The sequence below is a fragment of the Pleurodeles waltl genome, chromosome 6 (genome assembly GCF_031143425.1).
Source record: "Pleurodeles waltl isolate 20211129_DDA chromosome 6, aPleWal1.hap1.20221129, whole genome shotgun sequence".
Lineage (NCBI taxonomy): Eukaryota > Metazoa > Chordata > Amphibia > Caudata > Salamandridae > Pleurodeles > Pleurodeles waltl.
This window is the reverse complement of record NC_090445.1, coordinates 646,760,236-646,784,691: the sequence shown is the minus strand read 5'-3', so window position 1 is coordinate 646,784,691 and position 24,456 is coordinate 646,760,236. Positions and strand designations below refer to the sequence as shown.

Genomic DNA, 24,456 nt, shown 5'->3' with positions numbered 1-24,456 from the left:
GACTCAGGCCAACTAGTAACATTTAATTTACAGGCCCTGGGTAAATTGAGAACCTCTTTCCTAGTGACTTTTAAGCAAATTAAAAGTGTGAATTGGTGTAGGCCAATATTACCATGTTAGAGGAGAAAGCACAAGCACTTTAGCACTGGTTAGCAGTGGTAAAGTGCAGACAGTCCTAAAGCCAACAAAAACTATTTTCAGCAAATTGGAGGGGAGGGGCAAAAAGGAACCAAAAGCTGCCAGCTCGAAGAGTAATCCAAGTATCTTACCACACCCACCACCAGATTCCAGGTTGGGGCAGCCACTGTACCCACAGTAAAACCAGAGAAAGAAGGCCGGTAAAACAAAAGTAAGGTTTTCCAGCAACCAGACAGTAGATACACAAGAACTGTTTTGCACATTGTTTCCCTTCTTTTCAAGTGTGCTCCAAAGCATTATATTGAAACACAACAGACATGTCAAACAGCATTTGACATTCGAGCAGGACTTAACACCACAATGTCTAAATAATGCTCACTGCCCCCACTATGTATATTCTTGGAGGTTCTGAGTCATCATTTCAACCTGTTCAGGTCTGCCTATTGCTTGCTCCAGGGAGGCATTTCCAACCTTCTTCCACATATATTCAAATGCTAATTACTGGCTTGGTGGCCTGGGAGCGAAAATGCATATTTAGCGTCTAGAAATTTCAGACAGGGAAAAGTCAACTTTCTATCAGTTACTTTTCTTTAACATATATTAAAAATCCAACTTCATCCACAAATTGTATTTTTAATAATTATTAAAAATAGTGGTTTAGTTATTTTTCTAGCTTGGAATTCAAGGGCTCCGTGGGGCGAATTATTCATATATAAGGGTTGACTTGAAGTGTTTATGCTGGTACAGTCAAGCTCCAAATTGGTAAGCCTGAAACGTAGTTTTACACTGTCTCTGTAGCAGATGGCACAACAGGTGCTACAGTCCTCTAGTGATATTTAACGATTAGGCCCAGGGTACATTCTGTACCATACACTTAGGATTTATAGGTAGGTTAAATATATCAATGAGAAAAATGCCAATTCGACAATGTTTAATTGGGGCATATGACTTTACTACTGGTTGGTAGGTTTAAAGGGCTCAGAGGTCTAAAGCTAGCAGAAATATAGGGTCCAGCAAAGGCAAAACATCTGGGGTACCCAAGCAGAAAAAGCGAATTTGCTACAACAAGAATGAGTAATCATAGGAAAGGGATAGGTTAGTGGAGAAAGGTAGAAGGACACAGCTGCACATGTGCAAATGCAAAAAAGCAGAAGGAATCAGTGAAGGTGACATTGTAGAGGTCCTTAAAACAGAGTAAATGGGATGAGTGAGATAGTGAGTCATATCATAAGTAGGAGATTTAAAGCACAGGTTCATTTTTATGGTAGGTTTAGAGAGCAAACTATTCTTATTCCAGTGACAGTAGGCAGTCTGATACCAGTGGTAGAGTTAGAAGAATATGAATGTACTCTAGTAAATGTACCGTGAAAACTAGGAAAATTGTTCTAGAGAAAATAAATGAATTCAATCAATCAATCAATAATATTTATAAAGCGCGCTACTCACCCGTGAGGGTCTCATGGCGCTAGAGGGAGGGGGTTACTGCTGCTCGAAGAGCCAGGTCTTGAGCTGCCTCTGGAATGCAAGGTGGTCTTGGGTGGTCCTGAGGTTGGCGGGGAGGGAGTTCCATGTTTTGGCCGCCAGGTAGGAGAAGGATTTCCCACCTGCCGTGGTGCGGCGGATGCGAGGGACAGTGGCGAGTGCGAGGCTGGCGGAGCGAAGTTGATGGGTGGGCGTGTAGAATTGAGGCGACGGTTGAGGTATTCGGGTCCCTTGTTGTGGAAGGCTTTGTGTGTGTGGGTGAGGAGCCTGAAGGTGATCCTTTTGTTGACGGGTAGCCAGTGCAGGTGTCTCAGGTGGGCGGAGATGTGGCTGTGGCGGGGTATGTCGAGGATGAGGCGTGCGGAGGCGTTTTGTATTCGCTGAAGACTTTTCTGGATTTTCGCGGTGGTTCCTGCGTATAAGGTATTTCCGTAGTCCAAGCGGCTTGTGACGAGGGCGTGGGTCACAGTTTTTCTCGTGTCGGCGGGGATCCAGTGGAAGATCTTTCGGAGCATGCGGAGAGTGAGGAAGCAGGAAGATGAGACGGAGTTGACTTGTTTTGTCATGGTGAGAAGCGGGTCCAGGATGAATCCGAGGTTGCGTGTGTGGTCTGAGGGGGTTGGTGCGGTGCCCAGGGCCGAGGGCCACCAAGAGTTGTCCCAGGCGGACGGGGTGTTTCCGAGGATAAGGACTTCCGTTTTGTCCGAGTTCAGCCTCCGGCGGCTGAGTTTTATCCATTCTGCGACATCTTTCATTCCATCCTGCAGGTTGGTCTTGGCGATGGTAGGGTCCTTGGTGAGGGAAAGTATCAGGGTGTCGTCGGCGTAGGAGATGATGTTGATGTTGTGTTTGCGTGCGATGTCGGCGAGGGGGCTCATGTAGACATTGAAGAGAGTCGGGCTGAGCGAGGAACCCTGTGGGACGCCGCAGATGATCTCGGTGGGGTCCGAGCGGAACGGCAGGAGGTAGACTCTTTGGGAGCGGTTAGAGAGGAAAGAGGTGATCCAGTTCAGGGCCTGTCCTTGGATACCGGTGGAGCGGAGGCGGGATGTTAGGGTGCGGTGGCAGACAGTGTCGAAGGCAGCCGAAAGGTCGAGGAGGATGAGGGCGGCTGTTTCTCCGTTGTCCAGCAGAGTTCTGATGTCATCAGTGACTGCGATGAGGGTGGTTTCCGTGCTGTGGTTGGCTCGGAATCCGGACTGGGAGGGGTCGAGTAGGTTGTTATCTTCAAGGAATTTGGTCGGCTTGTTGACGGTCTTCTCGATGACTTTGGCAGGGAAGGGGAGGAGCTAGATGGGGCGGAAGTTCTTCAGGTCGCTGGGGTCCGCCGTAGGTTTCTTCAGGAGAGCGTTGACTTCCGCGTGTTTCCAGCTCTCGGGGAAGGTGGAAGATGCAAACGAGCTGTTGATGATGGTCTGGAGATGGGGGGCGATGATGGCGTCGGCTTTGTTGAAGATGAAGTGGGGGCAGGGGTTCGAGGGGGCACCAGAGTGGATGGTGTTCATGGTAGTTTTGGTCTCTTCCGTGCCGATGTGTGTCCAGGCGTTGAGGGTGATGGCTGGGGCTGTGGGTTCTGTGGTGGTAGGCTGGGTCTGAGGACCGAAGCTGTCGTGTAGGTCGGTGATCTTTCGATGGAAGAAGGTAGCGAGGGAGTTGCAGAGTTCTTGTGAGGGCGTGATGGAGTTGGAGTTGGCGTTAGGATTGGAGAGCTCTTTGACGATGTTGAAGAGTTCTTTGCTGTTGTGAGTGTTCTTGTCCAGTCTGTCTTTGAAGGATGTTCTTTTGGTGGCGCGGATCAGCTGATGGTGTTCGCGGGTGGCGTTTTTGAGGGCAGACATGTTTTCTATGGTGTGGTCTTTGCGCCAGGTTTTCTCAAGGGTACGGCAGGTTTTTTTGGAGTCCTTGAGGGCGTCTGTGAAACATTGAGGTTTCCTGGCGTTGGTCTGTCTAGGGAGGCGTCTGAGGGGTGCGAGGTTGTCAGCGCAGTTGGTGATCCATTGTGTGAGGCTGAGGGCTGTGTTGTTGGCGTCGGTGGTGATGGTAGGTTGGTTGTGGCTGAGAGTGGAGAGTAGCTGTTCCGTGGAGATTTTGTTCCAATGTCTGCGTGGGATGGGTTGTGTGCGGAGGTGGAGAGTCTTGCGTCTGAAGGTGAAGTGGACACATCTGTGGTCGGTCCAATGTATTATGGAGGAATGGCTGAAGGATACGTGGTTGCTGACGGAGAAGATGGGGTCGAGCGTGTGTCCGGCGATGTGGGTGGGGGTGTTCACCAGTTGCTTGAGACCGAGGTTGGCGAGGTTGTCGAGCAGGGTGGTGGTGTTGGTGTCGTTGTTCTGCTCCAGGTGGAAGTTGAGGTCTCCGAGGAGGATGTAGTCCGGTGAGGCTAGGGCGTGCGGGGAGATGAAGTCTGTGATGGATTCGCTGAAGAGGGCGCGTGGTCCAGGGGGTCTGTAGATGAGAGTTCCTCTGAGGGTGGTCCTGGGGTCGGTGTGGATCTGGAAGTGCATGTGTTCGGCGGCGAGGGGGGTGTCTTCGGTGGAGGTGGTGACGTTGATGGAGTCCTTGAATATGATGGCGATTCCTCCTCTGATTTGGTTGGTGCGATCTCTCCTGGTGATCTTATAGCCGTCGGGGATGGCTATGGCGATGTCTGGGGCCGAGGAGGCGTTCATCCAGGTCTCAGTGATGAAGGCAACGTCCGGTGCGGTGGAGTCCAGGAGGTCCCATAGTTCAATGGCGTGCTTGTGGACGGAACGTGCGTTGATGAGGATGCATTTGAGGTGGTTATTGGCGCGAGGGCTGGCGGGCGGGGTGCAGTCGCGGTGGAAGGTATGCTTGCAGGTAAGACATGCGAAGGGTCCATGAGTGCATTTCGGGTTGGCTTGGAAGCAGGTTGTGGGGCGTCCCGGGTTGAGTGCGTGGAGGGAGGTGGGGTCGTAGCGGCACTGTGGGGTTTGGGAGTGCTGGGGGCCAGGGATCGTGGCGCTGGGCGCAGTCCAGGCGCGGACGGGCTTGCCTTTGGCGACTCCGCCATAAGACGGAGGAGGGGTCAGCTGGGGGCGGGAGGGGGGGCGACGAATGGGAGCAGGGGGGGCGGGCCGCGTGGGTGGTGGCGGCGGGAAAGCAGAGGGCGGGGGCGGGGAGGGGGAGGTCAGATAGAAGGGAAAGAAGAGAAGGAAGGGAAAGTGAGAGAGGAAGGGGCCGAAGAGGAAAATCCACAGAAGGAGGCGAAAAAACGAGGAGCGAGGCCAGGAGGAGAGCAGAGGAAGCGCGAAGCAGAATGGATGAGGGAGAGAACAGAGAAGGAAGAGGAAAATGGACTACAGAAGAAGGGAAGAACACAGAAGAAGAGAAGAACACAGAAGAAGGGAAGAACACAAAAGAAGAGAAGAACACAGAAGAAGAGAAGAACACGAAGGAAATGGACTACAGAAGGAGAAGAAAACGAAGGAAATGGACTACAGGAGGAGAAGAACACAGAAGAAGAGAAGAACACAAAGGAGATGGAGTACAGAAGGAGAAGAACACGAAGAGAATGGGGTGAGGAAGAGGAGCAGAACACAAAGAAAATGGGGTGAGGAAGAAGAGCAGAACACGAAGAAAATGGATACCAGAGGAAGGCCAGAAAAACGAAGGAAATGGACTACAGAAGGAGAAGAACACAGAAGAAGAGCAGAACACGAAGAAAATGGGGTGAGGAAGAAGAGCAATACACGAAGAAAATGGGGTGAGGAAGAAGAGCAGAACACAGAGAAAATGGATACCAGAGGAAGGGCAGAAAAACGAAGGAAATGGACTACAGAAGGAGAAGAACACAGAAGAAGAGCAGAACACGAAGAAAATGGGGTAAGGAAGAAGAGCAGTACACAAAGAAAATGGGGTGAGGAAGAAGAGCAGAACATGAAGAAAATGGATACCAGAGGAAGGGCAGAAAGTGAAGAAAAATGGACAGAGAGAACCGCAGAGGTACGAAGAAAAAGTTGGAAGAGAGAGAGTTCAGAAGACAGAGGTGAGTAACGAGGGGCTGGACGGGGGGAGAGCAGGGAGTACTTACGGTTTTGCTGGGAGGTGGCAGGAGCCTGGGCAGGTGGAGCTGCAGCGGCGGGGGAAGCGACCTACCCTAGGGTCAAGGGTCGAATTAGTGAATCAACATGAACAGTTAGTTTTGGGCCTGTGTAATGCTCTTGGTATCAAGCATTTGAAACCTATAAGATTAGAGGAGAAGTCTATAGTAGGAATGCGAGGAAAAGATGCAGCTGGGGAAGCACACACAGATGTTGACTCAAGTGTTTGTATTAGCAGAAAAAAAGATGCCAGGTTAAAGTGCGGGTTGCAGTTCTGAGAGTTGTAAAGGATGATAGGAGATGAAGGTTGTAGAGGGACATCTGGATACGTATGCCAACGGAAATGGAGAGATCTGGAGACTAATATGTTTGAGGTATTACTGGGAGTTACATATGCCTAGTTCGGAACCATTTCTTCTGTTTGTGCTCTTTGTCAAGAGAGCTAACCCATCTTTCTATTTCCTCGGTTTTCTCTTGGTTCCAAGGCTGTTTGTCTATTTTTTCTTCTGTGTTATTTTATTGGTTAAAGGAGAAATTAATATATTATAAAGAAATAATTAACTACTAAAAGTTAGAAATGCTGAGGAAAGCGCCTACATCAAATGCTGAGATTTTATTATATTTTACAGATCTCTTCGGGAAGAATGTTCTTATGCCCTAAAGTTGTGATTACACTTCACTAAAAAAAAGGCACCACGTGGAAAAAAATACATAAATAGTATTTTATTGTAAAAACCCTAGGACAAATTAATTTTGGTTTATGGTGAAAATCTAGACTTAGATCCTTAATAAAATCGATTTTAAGAAACTAGGTTTTAAAATATAACTGAAATCATCTCTGGGGTAAGCGACACGGATAAAAGAAATGGAGCATGAAAGTAATGTTGAAGTAGGTAAATTGCAGCCTCTCAGTATTTTAAGTGGAGTAGATATAATAGGAAAAAAGTAGTGGCAAAGACAAAAGGTCTGAATTTAATGTGATAATGCACCTGTCAGTAACTTTACTATTTATAGCTATTCACAAAATCTGAGGGTAAAGTTTCTCGGAAGTATAGACTTACACGTGTCCACCCCATCATGAAAAAGAAAGTGGAGCCAAATTTAGGAGTAAGCTATTACTTCCAAAAAATAAACAGTATTAAGTTCAGTGCCACCCATGGCTAACCACTGATACTGCAACACTTTCCCATAGAAAACAAATGAGCTTCAGACTTAAAATTAAATCCCGTAGGAAATAATGTTACATTATATTAAAATATTTAAAATAGAAATAGAAATATATTTTATGTTAAAAAAAAATTATTAAACATTTATTATTTAACTAGGAAATATTTTAACAACTTTTTGATGATTCACATTACTGTAAATTTATGATTTATTAATATATAATTAAATTTATTTTAATTCAATAAACAACACGTTAATAAAGCATAATTGTTTTTCACATTGTGTGGGCATTTTTTTATTTAAACTTCAAAACATTAATGTTTACTTAATGTAATATTTAAATTATGATTATTTCAAAATGAAGTTACTAGTGCTGTAATATATTTTATTTTGATCTATTATTGAAGTAAATATATACAGTTAATTTACATGAATATTTAACAAAATATTTTTACAAATTTATCACAAAGTTTATTTTTTTTATTTTACCTATACTTTACCACAGGGATAGCTCTACCCAAACTGGGTAATCCTCCTTTTGTAAATTATAGGGAAAAGTAAAGTTTTCTTAACTCACACATTGTATATTATAATTAGTAAAAATATTATGTTAAATATTAATGTACATTAATTTGATGTGCTTTAAATGTCAAACAAAATAGTAATTTCAATATATTTCAATGAAAGTTAATGTTGCATTAATTTATAGATTCAAAGAAGTTGTTAAAATATGTTATAATTAAGTTACAACTATGTTTTATTTTGAGATATTTTAACATTAAATTATATTCATTTACATTTTAACAACTTAAAATCATTGTACTTAACATTTCTACTCATGAGGTTATATTTTAAGTCCCTTCCATCGTTATTTTCTTTAGGATTGTGTTGCACTACTAGTGCTTGGCCATGTGTGGTGCTAGATTTACTCCGCTGGAGTGATGTACTACTGTTTTGTGCTCTTTTTGTCTACAGTAACTTTGGAAGTACAGTTTGTGAATAACAATAGGTTTATTATTTTGTGGGTGGGTGCATGTACTCCCCAAAACCCACCCTAACTCTCCCAAAAACCCTCTTATCTCCTCCTCATATCCCCTCCTATTTAGTAGTAAACGTGTCCCTTTTTCTAATCACTCCCTAGTCCCTCCCACATTTACTACTAAGTATTAAACTCACATGTGGGACAATCTCCCCATAGAAAAAATTGGAGCGGTGGAGAAATACACTTGTATGTTTGTGACTAGCATTTTGTAGTACTATTTTAATACTGGCAAACCTACTAAGTACTGCGGTTTCTAAATAGCCTCTCTCCCACCCTCAATCTCTGCAATACTCGACTATCAGCTCGTGCCTAGGTGTAGAAGGATTAAAAAGCTAAACGTGCATGTTCAAAGCAATAGTCAAATATAACACAAACTGGCAAATGCGAGTCAGTCTATTAGTTATTCGGGTGTGGGGGGTAATGCACTTTATAGAAAAATCACCAGCACAAAGGATTGTACATAATGCTGGGGAGCAGCTAAAAACGACATTTAAAGCAGAAAATGTTTTCATTTTGAAAGTGAGACAATGCAGTAATGAACGCGAACGAGTATGCTGGAAACATCAAGTTCAAATAGATAACTGCATTATCCGGAGGCTTCAAAAATGTCACAGGTGCATGCACCATACAGCTATTCACGTCAACATTTTATGGCAAAATGTACCACTACGTATAAAGCGGCTAAAGAAGATTAAAGCCAGAGGCTTCGTTTACTAGCCGTACTTGCGCGCTCTACAGATGCTAAATTGCTACTAGGTAAGGGACAAAAGAACACAGCTACCAATTCCCTTTCGTTCCAGTAGCTAATAAATCCTTCGCTTGGGTGGAGGACGCCTGACATCTAGAGGCTAGTTTGGCAAATGAGTCTATTCCTCCGTGCAACATGATTTTTATAAAAATAAACTTACGCGCCAAATAAACCATTACCTAGAACAGCAAAATGCAGACAAAACTGAAGCCCGTATTTATACTTTTTTTGCGCCGCATTTGCGTCGTTTTTTGACGTAAAAACGGCGCAAACTTGCAAAATACCATTGTATTTTGTAGGTTTGCGCCGTTTTGCGTCAACAAGCGGCGCAAATGCGGCGCTAAAAAATGAATTCCTCTCACGCCAATAGATGCAATTTTTTTATTTCAGGAGTTTTTATGGGTTTTATAAAGCAGGGCTTGCCTCGAAAGGTAGTTTGTGGTGTGGCGGGGTCCGGTCCTCTGGGTTAGGGTGAAATGATCAGCAAATCGAACAGCAATTTACGTATCACCCACTCATCTTAACACAGAGCTAAAGAAAATGTCAGCTTTTCGGACTGTACTGAAGGAACGATGACTCGGATTGAAAACCTGTTCTCATGCGGTACCTCTGGCAGACTCCCTGGGTTACTCAATAGCATCTACTTAGAAAACATGTGCCTGTTAGATCCGTTTCAACCCATCAAAACAAACGCAAATACACGGTAAAGAAAGTTCATACCCTCATTACTTCCTCGCCCCCCAGTTTCATCCAAGTCACCTTTTCATATGTGTGGAGGTTCCAGTTCTACATCAAAATCTATTGACACTGGATTACCCGCCTCTAACGCTTCTCTTGGAGAGACCCGCTCCTTTGAGATGACCAGAAGGTTTGCTCCCACTTTTCCAACTTCGTTCTTTATTTTTGTATTACTTCTTCAAGATAGGTCTACTACAGGGGCAGGATGATGAGAGGAACTCAGAGCACTCTGCAGAAGGTTCAATATGCCAACAAGTGACCTTTCTGAAGGCAAGACCTTGGTTTGTCTACCACTGGTGCTTTCGATGTTGCTGCTGTTGCTCTCCTGCCTGGCCCACAGGCCTGACCTATGCTTTCTCTCTCTTGCCACTGATGTGCCAGGTCATAGTTGTTTTACTACTCTCACTTACAGAGGATATTATATATGTTATACAGCCGCGGGTCTGAGGTGGGGTGTTGCACTTTCATCCCCTGCTATCTGGGGTGCCCTCCGTTCTTTACTCTTAAGTTCTAGTGCCTACGAACCTGGAAACAGAGCATGGTTGCAATGGTTAGGTCCATCCTTGCCTGCCCATGCCTCTTGTTCACATTCATTGTCCAATATTAAAACTCCATTCAGGGATGGAGTTGGGGATCAGATCTGGCAATATTATTATGTGAAGCTACGTTGGTGTCACAATTTCCCTAGGAAGGCAGGAATTACATCTGCCCCACAGAGTGTACCAATATGACCCATCACCAAAGTTAAGGTGGGCTGATCTGAGTGTACACATGGATGGCCAAAAATATCATACCACAACTTGGAAAGTTCAAAACAAAGTGCATGTGTCAAGACCGATCTGTAGAGGTTGATACATGTGTGATTGATAGAACCATAGCAGCAGACTGCCCCCTCAGACCACAGCAGAACAAAAAACTGGTGGCCATGCTATACAAGGTGGGAGACAAGCCTCCAGTTGTTCACAGGGATCCAAAATTGTTCACAATCCTAGGAATGATGACTTTCAAGCCCAATTGAACATAGTGCAGCACCAAGATCTTCTCCAAAGTGGACCCCAGCAAAGGGCACCGCCAACTTGAGCAAAACAAAGGATCTATGTACATCCCCACACTAATGACTCATCAAGCGTTATTGAGATACAAATGTCTCAGTTTTGGCATATCATCAGTGTCAGAAATTTTCCAGGAAGCCATTCCAAGAGTGATTTGTCCTGTACTCAACACCTTAAATTATAGTATCTATATTCTGGTCTTTGGGACCACAAGGGAGGCCCATGACAAGGCTCTGGGCCATGTATGTCAAGCTCTCCAAAATGTCAGGCTATCACTCAATGCTAAAAAAGGTGAATTCCACAAACCCAGACTACATTTCTAATGACACATATTCTGATGGCAAGAGTGATGTCTGATGGGTCCTTTGAAAATGTGATAATCTGTTACTCAGGTATAATTTTATTCAGGTATTTTAGGCTCGAGATTAAGACATGATGCTTTCTGTGCATCCCAAAATATGTAAGATTTGGGTCAAGGAATGGGATGCCGAGGTAACGTCAGGGTTATTTTAGGTAACATTTATTGATCTCACCAGTACTTAATATCCCTCCCTCCATCCTCAACTGGAGAGTTCCATCTTCGTTCCGTTCCAAGGGTTGGCTTGGGTTTAGGTTCATAAATTGTCTCAAAAGGAGAGCACATAATGGTCCTTTCTAAGGAGGAAGTAGGTATCAGAGATGACCACGAAGGGGTAATCCAGTGTGAAGAGAGTTTTGGAAATACCATAACAGACAGCTTCTCTTTGTTAGTTGGCTAATGCCTCAAATTAATACTGCGACAAGGAACAGAGAAGATTACAAGTACTTTATGCAGATAATATACATATAACAATAAAGGCACATACATGTGTATGTAAAACTGCTTATCCCACTAGGAAATACCAAATACCCACAGTATAAATGAGTGTATTAATTCAGATGTTTGCTGTATCGCAAACCAATCTGAAAGTACTAGCTAATTCTTAAAATACATAGTATTTAGGTGTTCTGTATAGTTTACTTATGCTGAAATTTTCAGACTATAATAAATTAACAATGATCATATGCAGGAATTCCAATGAATTCACCCTGCAACCCACACAGAGTTCCCTCACTAAATTTATACGTAAGTTTTCGTTTCACCTTAATAATTTCCCCAGTCTGAGAGTAAGTCCTTAAGGCTCGTGCCATTTTTTGGTAAGTCATGGGTTTACGATTTCCTTTTCGTAAACCCCATATTTTTGCAAGTTTTTCTTTGTTCTTCGAGGAAAACTGAAAGATTCCATTTGAAGACTGCACCCACCAAATACAGTGCCGCATGTCTGGATCGTGTAGCATTTCAAAGAGAAACTGGAAAAGCCGTGGTCTCTTTTTACCTAGGTTGAAAAACAGAGGGCAATACATCAGAACAATGTGGCTCCGTTTGATACTCTGAACAGAAAACATGTTTGACATCTCCCAAAGAGCTAAAGAAAATATCAGTGATTAAAATACTTTTTGCCTAGTACACTATATCTAGGGCCACTGGAATTATGCAATTTTGCCATATTGGCGTTTACTGCACGATTATATATTTATCGCATTTTGCCGCATAATCCATCATCTGCAGCATAATCGGCAGATTTAAAACATTTTTTGTAACTCAAGCGGATCAAAAGGTAATTAAAAAAAAGAACATGCCAGGAAGGGGAAGGCCGTTTACAAAGGTTCTCTGGTCATCTTTCTGTCACTTATTTCTGTATTTGGGTGTTAGATTGGTATCAGTGATGTGACCTTTGTTCAGACAGTGTTGGCAACTGTAAAAATGTAAAAATAATGTGCTGCACTAAATCACATAATGTCCCTTTTCTTGCTGGATAATTTAGTCAAACCTGCCCAATAATTGAGTCCCCGCCTTTCACATAATTCCAGTTGCTCTGACTACAACTGATCCGTCCACTTAAAGAAATATTCCACCCTGTGTGGGAGGGACGAAGCCTCGTGCTGAGAACTATATAAGAGGCACTTCTGACCCCTCCCCAACAACCACCAAGCTCCTATAAAAAATGAATAATTAGGTTGCCAGGTCAGCCATAAAATACGTTTAAAACGAGCAATTTAAGATTTAATCAGCAATACATAGCTGCAATACGAATAGGAAACAAATGTTACTTTGTGCACTCAAAATTATTTGTACTTGTTATAAAGACTCTGACTGATTCTAGACTCAATTAATTGGTACCCGAATGTTGGGCAAAGAATAAAAGACACAGTGGTGGAAGCTGACAAAAATGATCGGGGGGAATCAACACATATAACCTAAATGATTCGTATAAAAAAAACTCGACTAAAAAAGTCGTGGCCAGTACGTCGTTTCCTTATAAACTAGAACAAAAAAGTCTAAAATCCCTCAAAAAAACAAACAAACAAAACATACCAGAAAAAAAATGTCTCTGCCCACGCAGCACAAAGCCGACGCGTCCTTTCGGCAGCTGACAAAATAGGATAAATACGAGCATATGTCGCCATCTAGTGGATAGCGGAGGAAAAGTAAATCGCGGGAAGGGAGTTGGTAGACGGCTGTGATTCTTTTGCTGTGATGACGCTTCCTGTTACTCACACCCTATGAAGCTTGTTTTCTCTAACCTTCCAGGTAGTAGTGGCTCCTTTGCTCCAGTACCCCTTTACCTACCCTACAAGGGAGGATGCTGCCGCTTGCCCATGTTAATTGTTAGGGTCTGGTTCCAGGCAGCTTTTAGGTGTCTGGCTAGATCCCGATTTCACCACCACACAAGACACACAATACAACATAAAATATACAGAAGGGGTATTTGTGGCATTCCTCTTTAGGCATTCGCTGATGCACAGCGTTTCGCGGAGAGCTACCCTTTACTACTGGAACTTGCATACATGCCAACACCTGGACTCTGGTAAAAGGGAAATGCTGAAAATATCAGTGGAATTGATTTCGGTTGTAGCAGGGGCAATTTCAGGCAAGGGACTGCCAAAATAAAGCAATTTTGTGCTTTAAAAATCTGGAGTCTCCCGCGTGAATAGGGTCTACTGCATGTATGAGTTTGAAGCAGCTAAGGGAAACATAGAACCTTTTACATTTATTTTTTTCATTAATTTTTTTAAGTATACGTTGCAGCTTTTTCACGGGATGTAGGGAGCGTTGCACTGTTTTACTTGCGAGTCTATATTCAGGTAGTTTTAGTTTTAACATTAAAGCCCACTTTACCAACAGAGTACCAGTGGCTTCCATGGTGTTGCTTTCCTGCTCGTCAACACACTGCTAATTCGTCAACCAGAGCAGCGGCAGTATTTTTGAGCATTTTTTCCTTCATGTGCACACACACAGCTTTGTTGTGTGAGCTTTGAGCCAGTAGTATGTATAAAAAAGGTAATTTTCACTAAGTCTATTACTCTACGTCCAACATCTTCTTCCCAGTCATTACTTGTGAGGTCAATTCACTGAGCGTAGTATAAACTCCAGGAAGGCTGAACATAATAGCCCAATTTACAATCACTGGGTGCCCTAAAGAGATTAGTTTACCCAGCATCCTCCTTTTTTTCTGTCCCTGACTGAGGTGATGACTTCACCTAGTCATGAGATCCCTGTCAGGCAAGGACCTCCCCTCCATGTCTACTAATTGTTTTCCCTCTTGGGCTCAGAAACAAAGAGTCATGTAGCACAAATTGTCAGGGAAACGTATGGAGGAGCGGCAAGCAGCATGTGGTTGGGTCTCTGCAAAGGGGGGGAGTCAAAAATATATATTAAAAAAAAAGTACCCCAATTGCCGCCGCCACCACCGCGCTGCTCCTCCTGCCTTCGCTGCAGGTCCAGGCTCCCAGCCTTTTGACGACGGCCAATCTGAATGCTGCTGTCAGCATAACAGCAGCATTCAGATAGGTCGGAGCGCCCAGCCAGGGCGCTCCAATGCAGATTGGAAGCACTTGCCTGCTCTCTCCAACCCAGCAACACCTTGCCGGGCTGAAGAAAGCTTAGTGCGCATGTATGTGTGGGCAGTCCGAGACGGCCGGCCAAACATACATGCGCACTGAGGGGGGTCGCTGTGCACTCCCCTCTGTCCCTGTCATGCCCGTGGCCCGCCCCTTTTGCAATAAAACAGTAATAAACCTAGTTTATTACAATTTAATTGCAAAAGTTTGCCAGCTGCTGCTGCTGGGCGATGCTCCTCCACCTTAGCCCAAGAGCCCACACCTGAGTGTATGTTGTAGGTATTGATCCACACGGATGGATATGTGTACACATGTGTGTGTGTATATATACATACAGACACTTTACATTGATGGTAAGATTTTTCCTATTTTTTTTAATCCTGTACTTTAGTGTCCAATGGTTGTCAGACATGGGTATTACGCTTTTTGATGAGCAGTTGAGGAAAGACCGCTAATTAGAAACAGTGGTATCCCAGTCTCGTGCAGCATGGTAGAGTGGGGGACTGCATATGAACAGACTTTCGCTATGGACTGGAAGGAAGGTGCAAGACTAATGCTTCAATAAAGACTTGGATGGAAGGACGGAAGTGATCAATACCACACTTTGTTGGTGTTCGTGGCAGATTTTGAATTTCCTGCAGATGATTTAACATGATGAGGAAGAGACATCCTGTTTCCACTGCCTTTTCTTCAAGCTTGTGTACAATATCACATTACCCTCACAGGAAAAGGCAGGAGCTTGGGGTAAAAGATTATGATAAGAGGCCAGTAAGGATAGTTATGGGGACTTTGGAGGCACTGAGAAAAAGACATGTCACATGGAATCTAGGAATGACAGATTATGGTATTGTCTCATATGAAGAATTTCTTGTCTGTCATACTAAATAACACTTCACACAGGACAGAGTATTGGGTTTCCAACTTCAGTGGAATCAACCATATCCTCAGAGCCATTGCTTCATCAATTTCAGCACAAGCCACAACTGGGGCTCCCCATTCATCCTCAAGTTCCAGATTCTGTGCCTGGAGGATGGAGGATTAGAGAGTGGAGGCATGCGGATTAGATACATCTTCCCAGTTTTAAGCAGGACCTGTACCCTCTTGTGGATATGGACACAAAGTTACTGTATTGAGGGGCAGTGTTTTCAGTATCAGGCATCTTATTGAGCAGAACATCGATGACAGAGGAGGCAATGTACAATGGCTCCTCAGATAAGAACATAGATTTGAACCTATGTGAAGTGTATACTGCTTCCAACCTGACCTTTAGAGCTGGCATTTATGGGCATTGTACATCTTGAATTTCAACTGTTCAAGGCACTCAAGGAAGGGGCAGAATGTTCAGCATTGTTGGAAGGAATGTAGAGGCAAATTGAGTTTTGTTCGGACATTTCTTTTGATGTGGAGAGAGAATCAGCTGTAACTGAAGCAGCTCCAATTGCATCAAGACACAATCTGTATTTGAAAGGCTGACATACAGGAGCTTCACAAAAGTCCTCCAATCTGCACATTTGAGGGTACATGATTATTTGCCTAGGAGCTGGAAGAAAGAGCATCCTTCTGCATCCCATTTGTGGCTACATTATTATTTGGCTAGAAACCAGAGGAAAGAATGTATAAGCTCTTTAAAAAAAAGATTCATTCTTTCTCATTCAAGGCTCAGCGGTCAAAAGGTTCAACTTCATTGGTATTTGCAGGAGGGAAAACATTTCATCAGCAATCTAGACAACAGCAGCAGTCTTCTTACAAATCACATGGCAAATGATTTTCAAGCAAGTACTCTTAAAAGCACAAACTGAATCCCTCTAAAAAGCATCAAAATCCAGACTGTTTTATGAGTGGCTTTGAGTTACTGGTGGGAGGCTGGATCCAGTTCTTCAACAATGCATGAGAGGATGGCATTTCACATTCTTGTTTTCTCCAAATAACCAAGAAAGGTTACTGGGATGAATTTACCTCCTTCACTCTGGACTCGTGAGTCAAGAGGACTCCTTGGCCTTGGAGTCCAGAGTAGATGGGAGCATTTTGCCAAGCAATTCAAGCCTATCCCATGAGAGGAGAGAGAGAAAGAAGTGTATTCAATTGTCTTTCTGGTTCCCAAGTTATTGGAAGAGAACATGATGGTGACTGACCAAGGAAAGTCAACCAGTAGGTAAAAGTGGTTAGCTTCAAAATGGAAACATGGCACATGGTAAGTGTCAGTAGGTGGTCGTCTTTCTGGTTCCCAAGCTATTAGAAGAATACAGGATAGTGATTGACCGAGTGACGTCAAGCAGTGGATAAAAGTGGTTAGCTTCTAAATGGAAACATGGCACATGGTAACTGCCATCAGGAGATTTAATGATCACCGTAGATCTCTTACTTTCATGTCCCAATAATTGGAAAACACCAGCACTATCAGAGGTTTACTAGACAGCAGGGCAATGAAGATTTGTCAGAGGTTGTCAACCTACCTCAGTCTCCAGCAAGGATGTGGCTAAGGGTACCAGGTTATATGGCCTATTGCATTTTTATGATCCCATGGGTGATTTCCCATCTTTGCCCACTACCAAATCATATGCATACGCCTTGGTATCCGGCATTTCAGGAGTTTGAAGCAGTTATCCCTGCATCCATGGAGGTTAAAGACTTATTTAAGTTAGTGGTTGGAACCGGTGAACTGAGACACAGGAATGCCTTTACATCCCAGTCCTCTGAAGATCTTAACAGCGAATATCACCTCCCTGGATGGGGAGCTGCGCTGGACAACCGATCAATTCAAGGTCGCGATTGGGGAGCTGCGCTGGACAACAAATTGATTCAGGGTCGCTGGTCCACTTTGGGTGCCCTCACTCCAACTGGAGAGAGATGACAGCAGCCTTCAGGGCAGGCAAGCTCATCGGTCGGTAGATTCTGAAGCAATAGGTGTTAATCAGATAAGATCATATGAGGAGAGTGTCTTACGTACATTGCCAGGTAGACACTTTCTCCAGTTCGTTGGGGACAGTGAGCCATCTCCTACGTATTTGGGCAGAGTTTCATCTGATGTCCTTAAAAGCTGTTCACATGAAAGGTGCAGATAATATCTAGGTAGACACCTTGAGCAGGAAGTTTCCTTCTGTCATCTCCAATATTCCAAGAAATACGCAAAAGGTTTGCAACCCAATTTATAGACCTTTTTACATGCAAGGAGACTGCCCAAGGTGTTCAGCTTTATTCCAGAAGCCTTTCAATGGGAGCATGTTGGGTGGATGTGCTGGAGGTTGACTAGCCCCTGGAAATCCTACATGCCTTTCCCCATTGCCCCAGATTCCCAGTTTGCTAGACAGGTTGCAAAGAAAACAGAGGGTGAGGATTCTAGTGGTTCCCTTCTGGCTGTGAGGATCATAGTTTCCTCTCCCGAGGTTTATGTTTATATGTTCCCCCTGGAGGATTGTGTCAGTTCCTTTTCCTCTCCTTCCATTATTCCAGAGAAATAGCATCATCAGCCTGGAAACTGAAAGGCTGGGCTTGCAGAAGAAAGGTTTACCCCCACTCAACCCCACCTGTTGTGTGTTCCATTTAGTGCCTAGTTGGGCTGTTCATTTTAGCTTCCGGCCTGCTGCCTGTGCCCTTTTACCTATATACACATTTGATGCATTTATTCATTTTATTATACTTTAGCAAAGCTTGCTTTTCAGCAGGGTTGTTTTTATATTCTAATCAGCTGCCTTTCTGCGAAGGCATTATTGACAGTTCATTTACACAACATTTAATTCTGTGCCCTGGTCAAGGCCACCATATTTGTGCACAATAATTTACTTGGTATTTCTGATCCAAGAGTTATGGAGTCAACCTTCTAACCATAGGCCTATTATCGCGTCAGGCCTGTTCTCAGAACACAACATGATTTATTATATAAACACCACACAGGCCGAAAAAGGGTAGAGGGGACATTCCAGCCAGCCATCTTATGCTGTGTGTCACTTCGGCAACAGCTTCTCTGATCTTGGCCTTTTCTCTTCAGGGAACTGGAAGGACTGCCCATAGAACAAAAGACAGACACTAGCCTTTTCCCAGGTATGGAGTCATGGGCTCCCTCCATAGACTAGTAGGGGCAGAAGGGCTAACAAAACTATGCACTCATGTTATATGCTAGAAGTGTAGTTAGGTATTTTTAGACTTGTAATCATGCCAGGATATTAGGACTATTTATATGCTTTACCCAAATGGTCACAATTATCACTGTATTATGTTTCATCTTCCTATTAATTGCAGCTCATGCCTTTTATCATACAATGCAGTTGCTTCAATAAATGCATTGAAACCTATCCTGCATTTCTTTGTCGGCCTTTACGTGTGTAAGACTTTGTGCAAATGAGAGAAAGGGTAAGATCTGTTATACCATAACTTCCCGGAGGAGTCAAAGTGTCATGTTTTGAGGTTGACACAAATCACCTTTAATTTTCTAGGGTTGGGTGAGTTGCTGCTAGCTATCAGAGAAGATCAGGCCGACAGCTTCCAGTTGGTGTGGGACTGTGTCAGTCACCTACACGCGGTGGTGCTGCCACCGCCCGAATGCAAGCATTCTCATTACCATGGTAAAAGTCCTACAACACACCTAGTAGAAGCTATGCAGAATTCCAGGACTCCTTTCATCTTTAAATTATATTGTAGGCATTGGAATGTGTTTTAGATTCCCATCATATTTCTCGCTGGCAGGTTGAGATTCCAGAAACTCTCCAGTTTTTTTGTGATGGCTTAAACATTAACCTTCCTATTTCCATAATAATTGTAGAGAAGACATCCATCAGAGAGAACCTTGGAGCTCTTTGGGAGATGGAAAAGCTCTGGGAGTATGAGAAAGTTTAACAGTTCTTCGCTGACATATCCTTTAATAAGAACTATAGGACCTGCCATTAGTGATGAGGCACTTGTAAAAGCATCTTTTTGAACCACTGCCTGCAGTAGATATAACATTTGTTATGAAGAAAGGTGCAATTACATCAGCTAGAAGGATTGGTGAGCGAGGTGCATTTTTGGTGTTAATCCATCCTTCTTTTCTCACCTTTTTCTGGTTCAGGCAGTAGTGCTGCACCTTCATCCTTCTTTTCTTTAAACTGAAAATAGGGCCAGATGTAGCAAGCATTTTGCATGGCTCAAACTGCGAAAATCGCAGTTAGCGCCATGCAGAATACTCATTGCAATGCACATTCACAATTTGCGAGTCGGTACCGACTCGCAAATTGTGAATGCGACTCGTAAATAGGAAGGGGTGTCCCCTTCCTATTTGCAACTCGCATCGCAATGCTAAATGGCTTTGTGACCGCGAATGCGGTCGCAAAGCAATTCGCAGTTACCACCAGTGTCACACTGGTGGTAACCCATTCGCAAAAGGGAAGGGGTACCCATGGGACCCCATTCCCTTTGTGAATGTTGCCCAAAATGTTTTTTCAGAGCAGGCAGTGGTCCAATGGACCACTGGACCACTGCCTACTCTGAAAAAACGAAACCAAATGGTTTCATTATTTTTTTTTATTTTGCAACTCGTTTTCCTTTAAGGAAAACGGGCTGCAAAATAAAAAATAAAAAACCTGCTTTATTTAAAAAGCAGTCACAGACATGGAGGTCTGCTGTCTTCAGCAGGCCACCATCCCTGTGAGTGCAGGGACTCGCTATGGGGTCGCAAAATGCGACCCACCTCATTAATGTTAATGAGGTGGGTCTTTGCGACCCCATAGCGAATCGCAGACGGTGTCTGAGACACCGTTCTGCATCCGATTTTGCGAATCGGAAATTGCGAGTCGCACCGACTCACAATTTCCGATTCGCAAAATTGGAACTTCCTACATCTGGCCCATAGTTTCATTGTTTTATAGGAATCAGGATGTGATCCACTTGGGATTTTCAACCCAATTTGTTCCTGGAGTAAGAGTGACTTCATATACTTTGGTTGTCAGAAGATTTGAGGGTATATCTGGAAAACTCACATAATGTTTGACAAAATGACATTATTTTTGTAACTTTTAGCCCCTCAGTTTAGGGCAAGAAAACATCTGTTCACCATAAGGTGTTAAATTTGGTCAACAATTGATTGGCATGTTTTCTGGAAAACGCACTTAGTCCAGAGGTATTCAAGGCAATGGGATCACAAGTTTGGTAGCTTTTCTTGCAGAGATAAAAGAGGTTTCCCTTTCAGAAATGTATGGAGCAGCTATTTTTCAGACATTTGTTCATCATTATAGTCCTCTTGGTTTTTATGCGCTGAGAAGAGGTCTGGAGTGAGTGTGTTAAGCCCTGTCTTGTCACTAATGTATTTAATATAGTTTCAATACATCACTGAGTGACCATCAAGACTTGGTTTAGAGGTTTGTTCTTTAAGGCAAAGTATGTTTTTTCTTTGGCATTCGTTATAAGTAATGAATAGGGGAAGGACTGGAGACATAGAGATAATGTCCCAATTACTTATAGATAATTGTCATCACTCCTCATCCCACTTATTTATTTCCAAGTCATTACCACCCACCCTCTCTCTTGTAATCTATGTTTGGTACGCCATGTGGATGCTGTGACTGCTCTGACATTTGAACCATCCACCAGTTTAGAAATCTATATTGGGGTTCATCCACGCAATACACGTCGGCTGATTTCTGACAAGTCCAAACTAGACCAGGCAATATCACACTGCCCAGTTATGCTAATTTTGAATACAATTAAGAAATTCACCCCCTGACCAGTAAATAGTAAAAATGAAAACAATTGACTCTTAGATACTACCGTCCTTACTATTGCTCATCATGACTTCTACTCCAGATGTCTTATGAATACCTATTACTTATAGTCTAATGAATTCCTAGGGGCCTATCCACAAACTGCATTTTGCAGTACATTTAGTTGTAATACAACAGGACTACTAACACAACATAAAATGCTATTAACAAATGTTCATGTGTAGATTCTGCCTCACTTATATTTTTCTGTGCTGAGAGGTCCACCCCAACTTCTGAGTCTCTAGAAACATAATTATATGTTTTAATAACAGTAAATGTGGAAGGGGCAGAAGAGAGTGGCTGGAAAACGGGGAAAACCTCCCACAAAATGGGAGGGATTAAAGGAGTTGTAAGGAAGAGTTTAGGGATGGACGTGCAACCAAATTAATAAGCTCATTCCTATTCACAAACTGCGCTTCTAAACTTACCTACAGCCAAAAAGGATGCAAAACAGTCATAAATGTACTCCAGCATCACACATGGTCAACCACTAGTACTGCAGCAACTTGTTATAGGAAATAACAAACAAGGGATTTACAATAAAGTGCTAAAGGAAATAATGTCAAATTAAATGAATTTATTTGAACTAGTTAAAATATAAATCAACTTAAGGTTCAATCTAGCTAAAAATAAAATGTTTTTAAAATGTTACTTAGTTGAATGTAACATTTTTCATTAAAATATAATTAAATTACTTTTACTTAATTTGATGTCATGTTATGTGGATTGGTGGAGCTTGGCTAATCACCTGTGAGGGTTTTCAGGTGCTGAGTAGGGCAGACCTGAGTGGGGGAGAAGGTCATTCCTGTTTCCCCTAGAAGCGCAATGTCTTGAGGTTTCTTTGGAAGTCCACGGTGGGGGGGAGGTTATGAGGTGTTGCAGGAGGTCATTCCAAGTCTTGGCTACAAGGTATGAGAAGGAGTGTTCTCTGCTTCTGGTCTTCTAGATGCGAGGGAGATGTGGTCTAGCTTGTGATGCAGATCAAAGGTGTCTGTGGATTGGCAGAAGATGAGGTGTGGTAGAGGTACACTGGAGGGGTGTTGTGGAGCGCTTTGCAGGTGTGGGTGAGTAGCTTGACCTTAAATCTTTCCTGAACTGGGAGCCAGTGGCTATTGTAGAGGTGTGGAGATATATGTTTTTTTCAAAGGATGTTTGGGATGGGTCTGGTGGCAGTATTCTGGATATTTTAGAGTAGGTGTAGAATACGGGCTAGGATTCCAAAGTAGAGCGAGTTTACATAGTCAAGTCTACTTGTGATGAGAGCCTGGGTAACTGTTCATCTGGTCTTAAGTGGGATCCACTTAAACATCTTGCCTAGCATTCACAGGATGTGAAAGCATAATAAGGTGACAGTGTTAATCTATCTACTCATGAAGAGGTTGGTGTCCAGGATGATCCTGAGGTTCTTGGCACGGTCCGTAGGAGGGGTGGGGGGCCCAAGTTCATACAGCCATTAAGAGGCGTCAGAAGGGAAATGGCTGTTGTCGAAGATTAGAACTTCGGTTTTGTCTGTGTTGAGCTGGAGGCAGTTGTTTTTCATCCAAGCAACGACATTGGTCATGCAGTTGGCGAAGTTTGCTTTGGCGGTGCTGATTGAGTTGGTAAGGCATAGAATGAGCGGTGTGTCAGTGTAGGATACTATGTTGATGCTGTGGGCTGAGGTGATGTCTGCAAGGGGCGTCATGTAGACGTTTAAGAGTGTTGGGCTGATTGACCATCCTTGCGGGACTTTGCAGATAAGTTTGTGTTCTAAGGTGTAGGGGGAACCTAACTTGTTGAGTTCTGTCCCTGATGAAGGAAGATATCCACTTTAGGGCCAGTCTGAAGATACCTAAGTGCAGGAGCTTTCTGATGAGTGAGTTGTGGGAGACCATATCTAAAGCTGGGGAGAAGTCGAAGAGGATGAGTGCGGCCATTTCTCCTCGGTCGAGAATGCTTCTGATGTCGATCGCTGGCCAAAATGAGGGCTGTTTCTGTGCTGCAGTTGGTGTGAAAGCCAGATTAATAGCTGTCTAGAAGTCTATGGCCTTCCAGGTGGTCTCCAAGGAGGGAATTGATGGCTTTCTCCATGACGTTTGCTGGAAAAGGCAAAAGCAAGATGGGTCTGTAGTTACTGAGTGTGTTGGGGCCCACTGTTGTTTTTTTTCAATAGGGCATTGACTTCTGAATTTTTTCCAGCAAGACAAGAAGGTGGCAGTGGTCATGGAGTTGATGATGATAGCAGTGCGGGCGGGGTAGATGACGGTTCTCCCAAGGTTGTATACAAAGTGGAGGTATGTGCCTGATAGGGCTCCTGAGTAGATAAGATTAATCAGAACAGTGGTCTCTTCATTGTGAGAGGCTTCCAGTTGCTTAGCTGCTGTTTGGGGATGAGGGCGTGTTCTGCTGGGCATTGGTATTGGTGTGCAGTAGGTCGAATGTATTGTAGATCTTGGCAATCTTCTGTTCAAAGAAATTTGAGAGGTCACTGCAGAGTGCTTGGGATAGGATGATGTTGTTGGTAACTGCAAGATTGGAGAACTCCTTGACATTGGTGAAGAGTTCTTTGACATTGTTGGGCTGAGCTTGAGTCTATGAGGGCCTTTCTCTTTGCATCTCATAGTTGTTGGTGGTAGAGGTTGAGGGTGACTTTGTACGTGGATCTTACAATGTTGTTTTTGTTGAGTCTTCATTTTCTCTTAAGTTGTTTGCACTGGCACTTGGACTCCCTGAGGTCATTTGTGTACTACCTGGGGCATTTGTTGTTTTGTAGATTTTTTTTCTGGTGGGAGTGGTATGCCTGGGGCAGTTGGTGAGACATTCATTGGAGAGCTTAATGTCAGCATTGAGATTCCCAATGTGGATGGGTGGGTGCTTCTGTACTGCCTTGGTCCAGTTTTCTTCAGGTATATTTCCCCAGTGTCTTGATGGTGCTTTGGGTTTTTCCTGGTGGACAGGTATCTTGAAATGTATGATGTAGTGGTCGGACCATGTGAGTGGGTTCATGTGAGTGGTGGTGATCCTGTTGGTGGATGAGAAAATAGGGTTTAGAGTATGGCCTGCTGAGTGAGTTGGTCCTTGGATAAGCTGGATGAGTTTGAAGTTGCTGAGGCTGTCGAGGAGGGCCATGGAGTTGGGGTCTGTGTTGTCTTTCAGGTGGAAATTGAGGTGCAGAGGAGGATGTAGTTGGTTACTTTGATGGAGAGGGGAGCAATGAAATCTGCAATGTGGTTGCAGAATTCCGCTCTGGCCTGGGAGATAGTATGTGAGGGTTCCCCTAATAGTGGCATTGTAGTCAGTTACTGAGGGAATTAGACGTTGAGAAGCATGGTGGAAAGTTGGTGTAGGGTGGTGGTGGTGGCATGCGTCAGTTTGAAGATAGTGCTATCGGCGCCTG

At 43.7% G+C, this 24,456-nt stretch overlaps 1 protein-coding gene across 1 annotated transcript in view; it reads right to left on the bottom strand.

Annotated features, from left to right (window-relative positions):
- Positions 1–11,295: 11,295 nt before the first annotated feature.
- LOC138302013 (transcription factor Spi-C-like) overlaps positions 11,296–24,456 on the bottom strand; it is a 46,008-nt gene continuing 32,847 nt past the window's right edge. Inside the window, exon 5 of the mRNA XM_069242434.1 lies at positions 11,296–11,786. Within this exon, the coding sequence (XP_069098535.1) occupies positions 11,461–11,786 (326 nt within the window). The 3' untranslated portion in view covers positions 11,296–11,460. The remainder of the gene's footprint in view (positions 11,787–24,456) is intronic.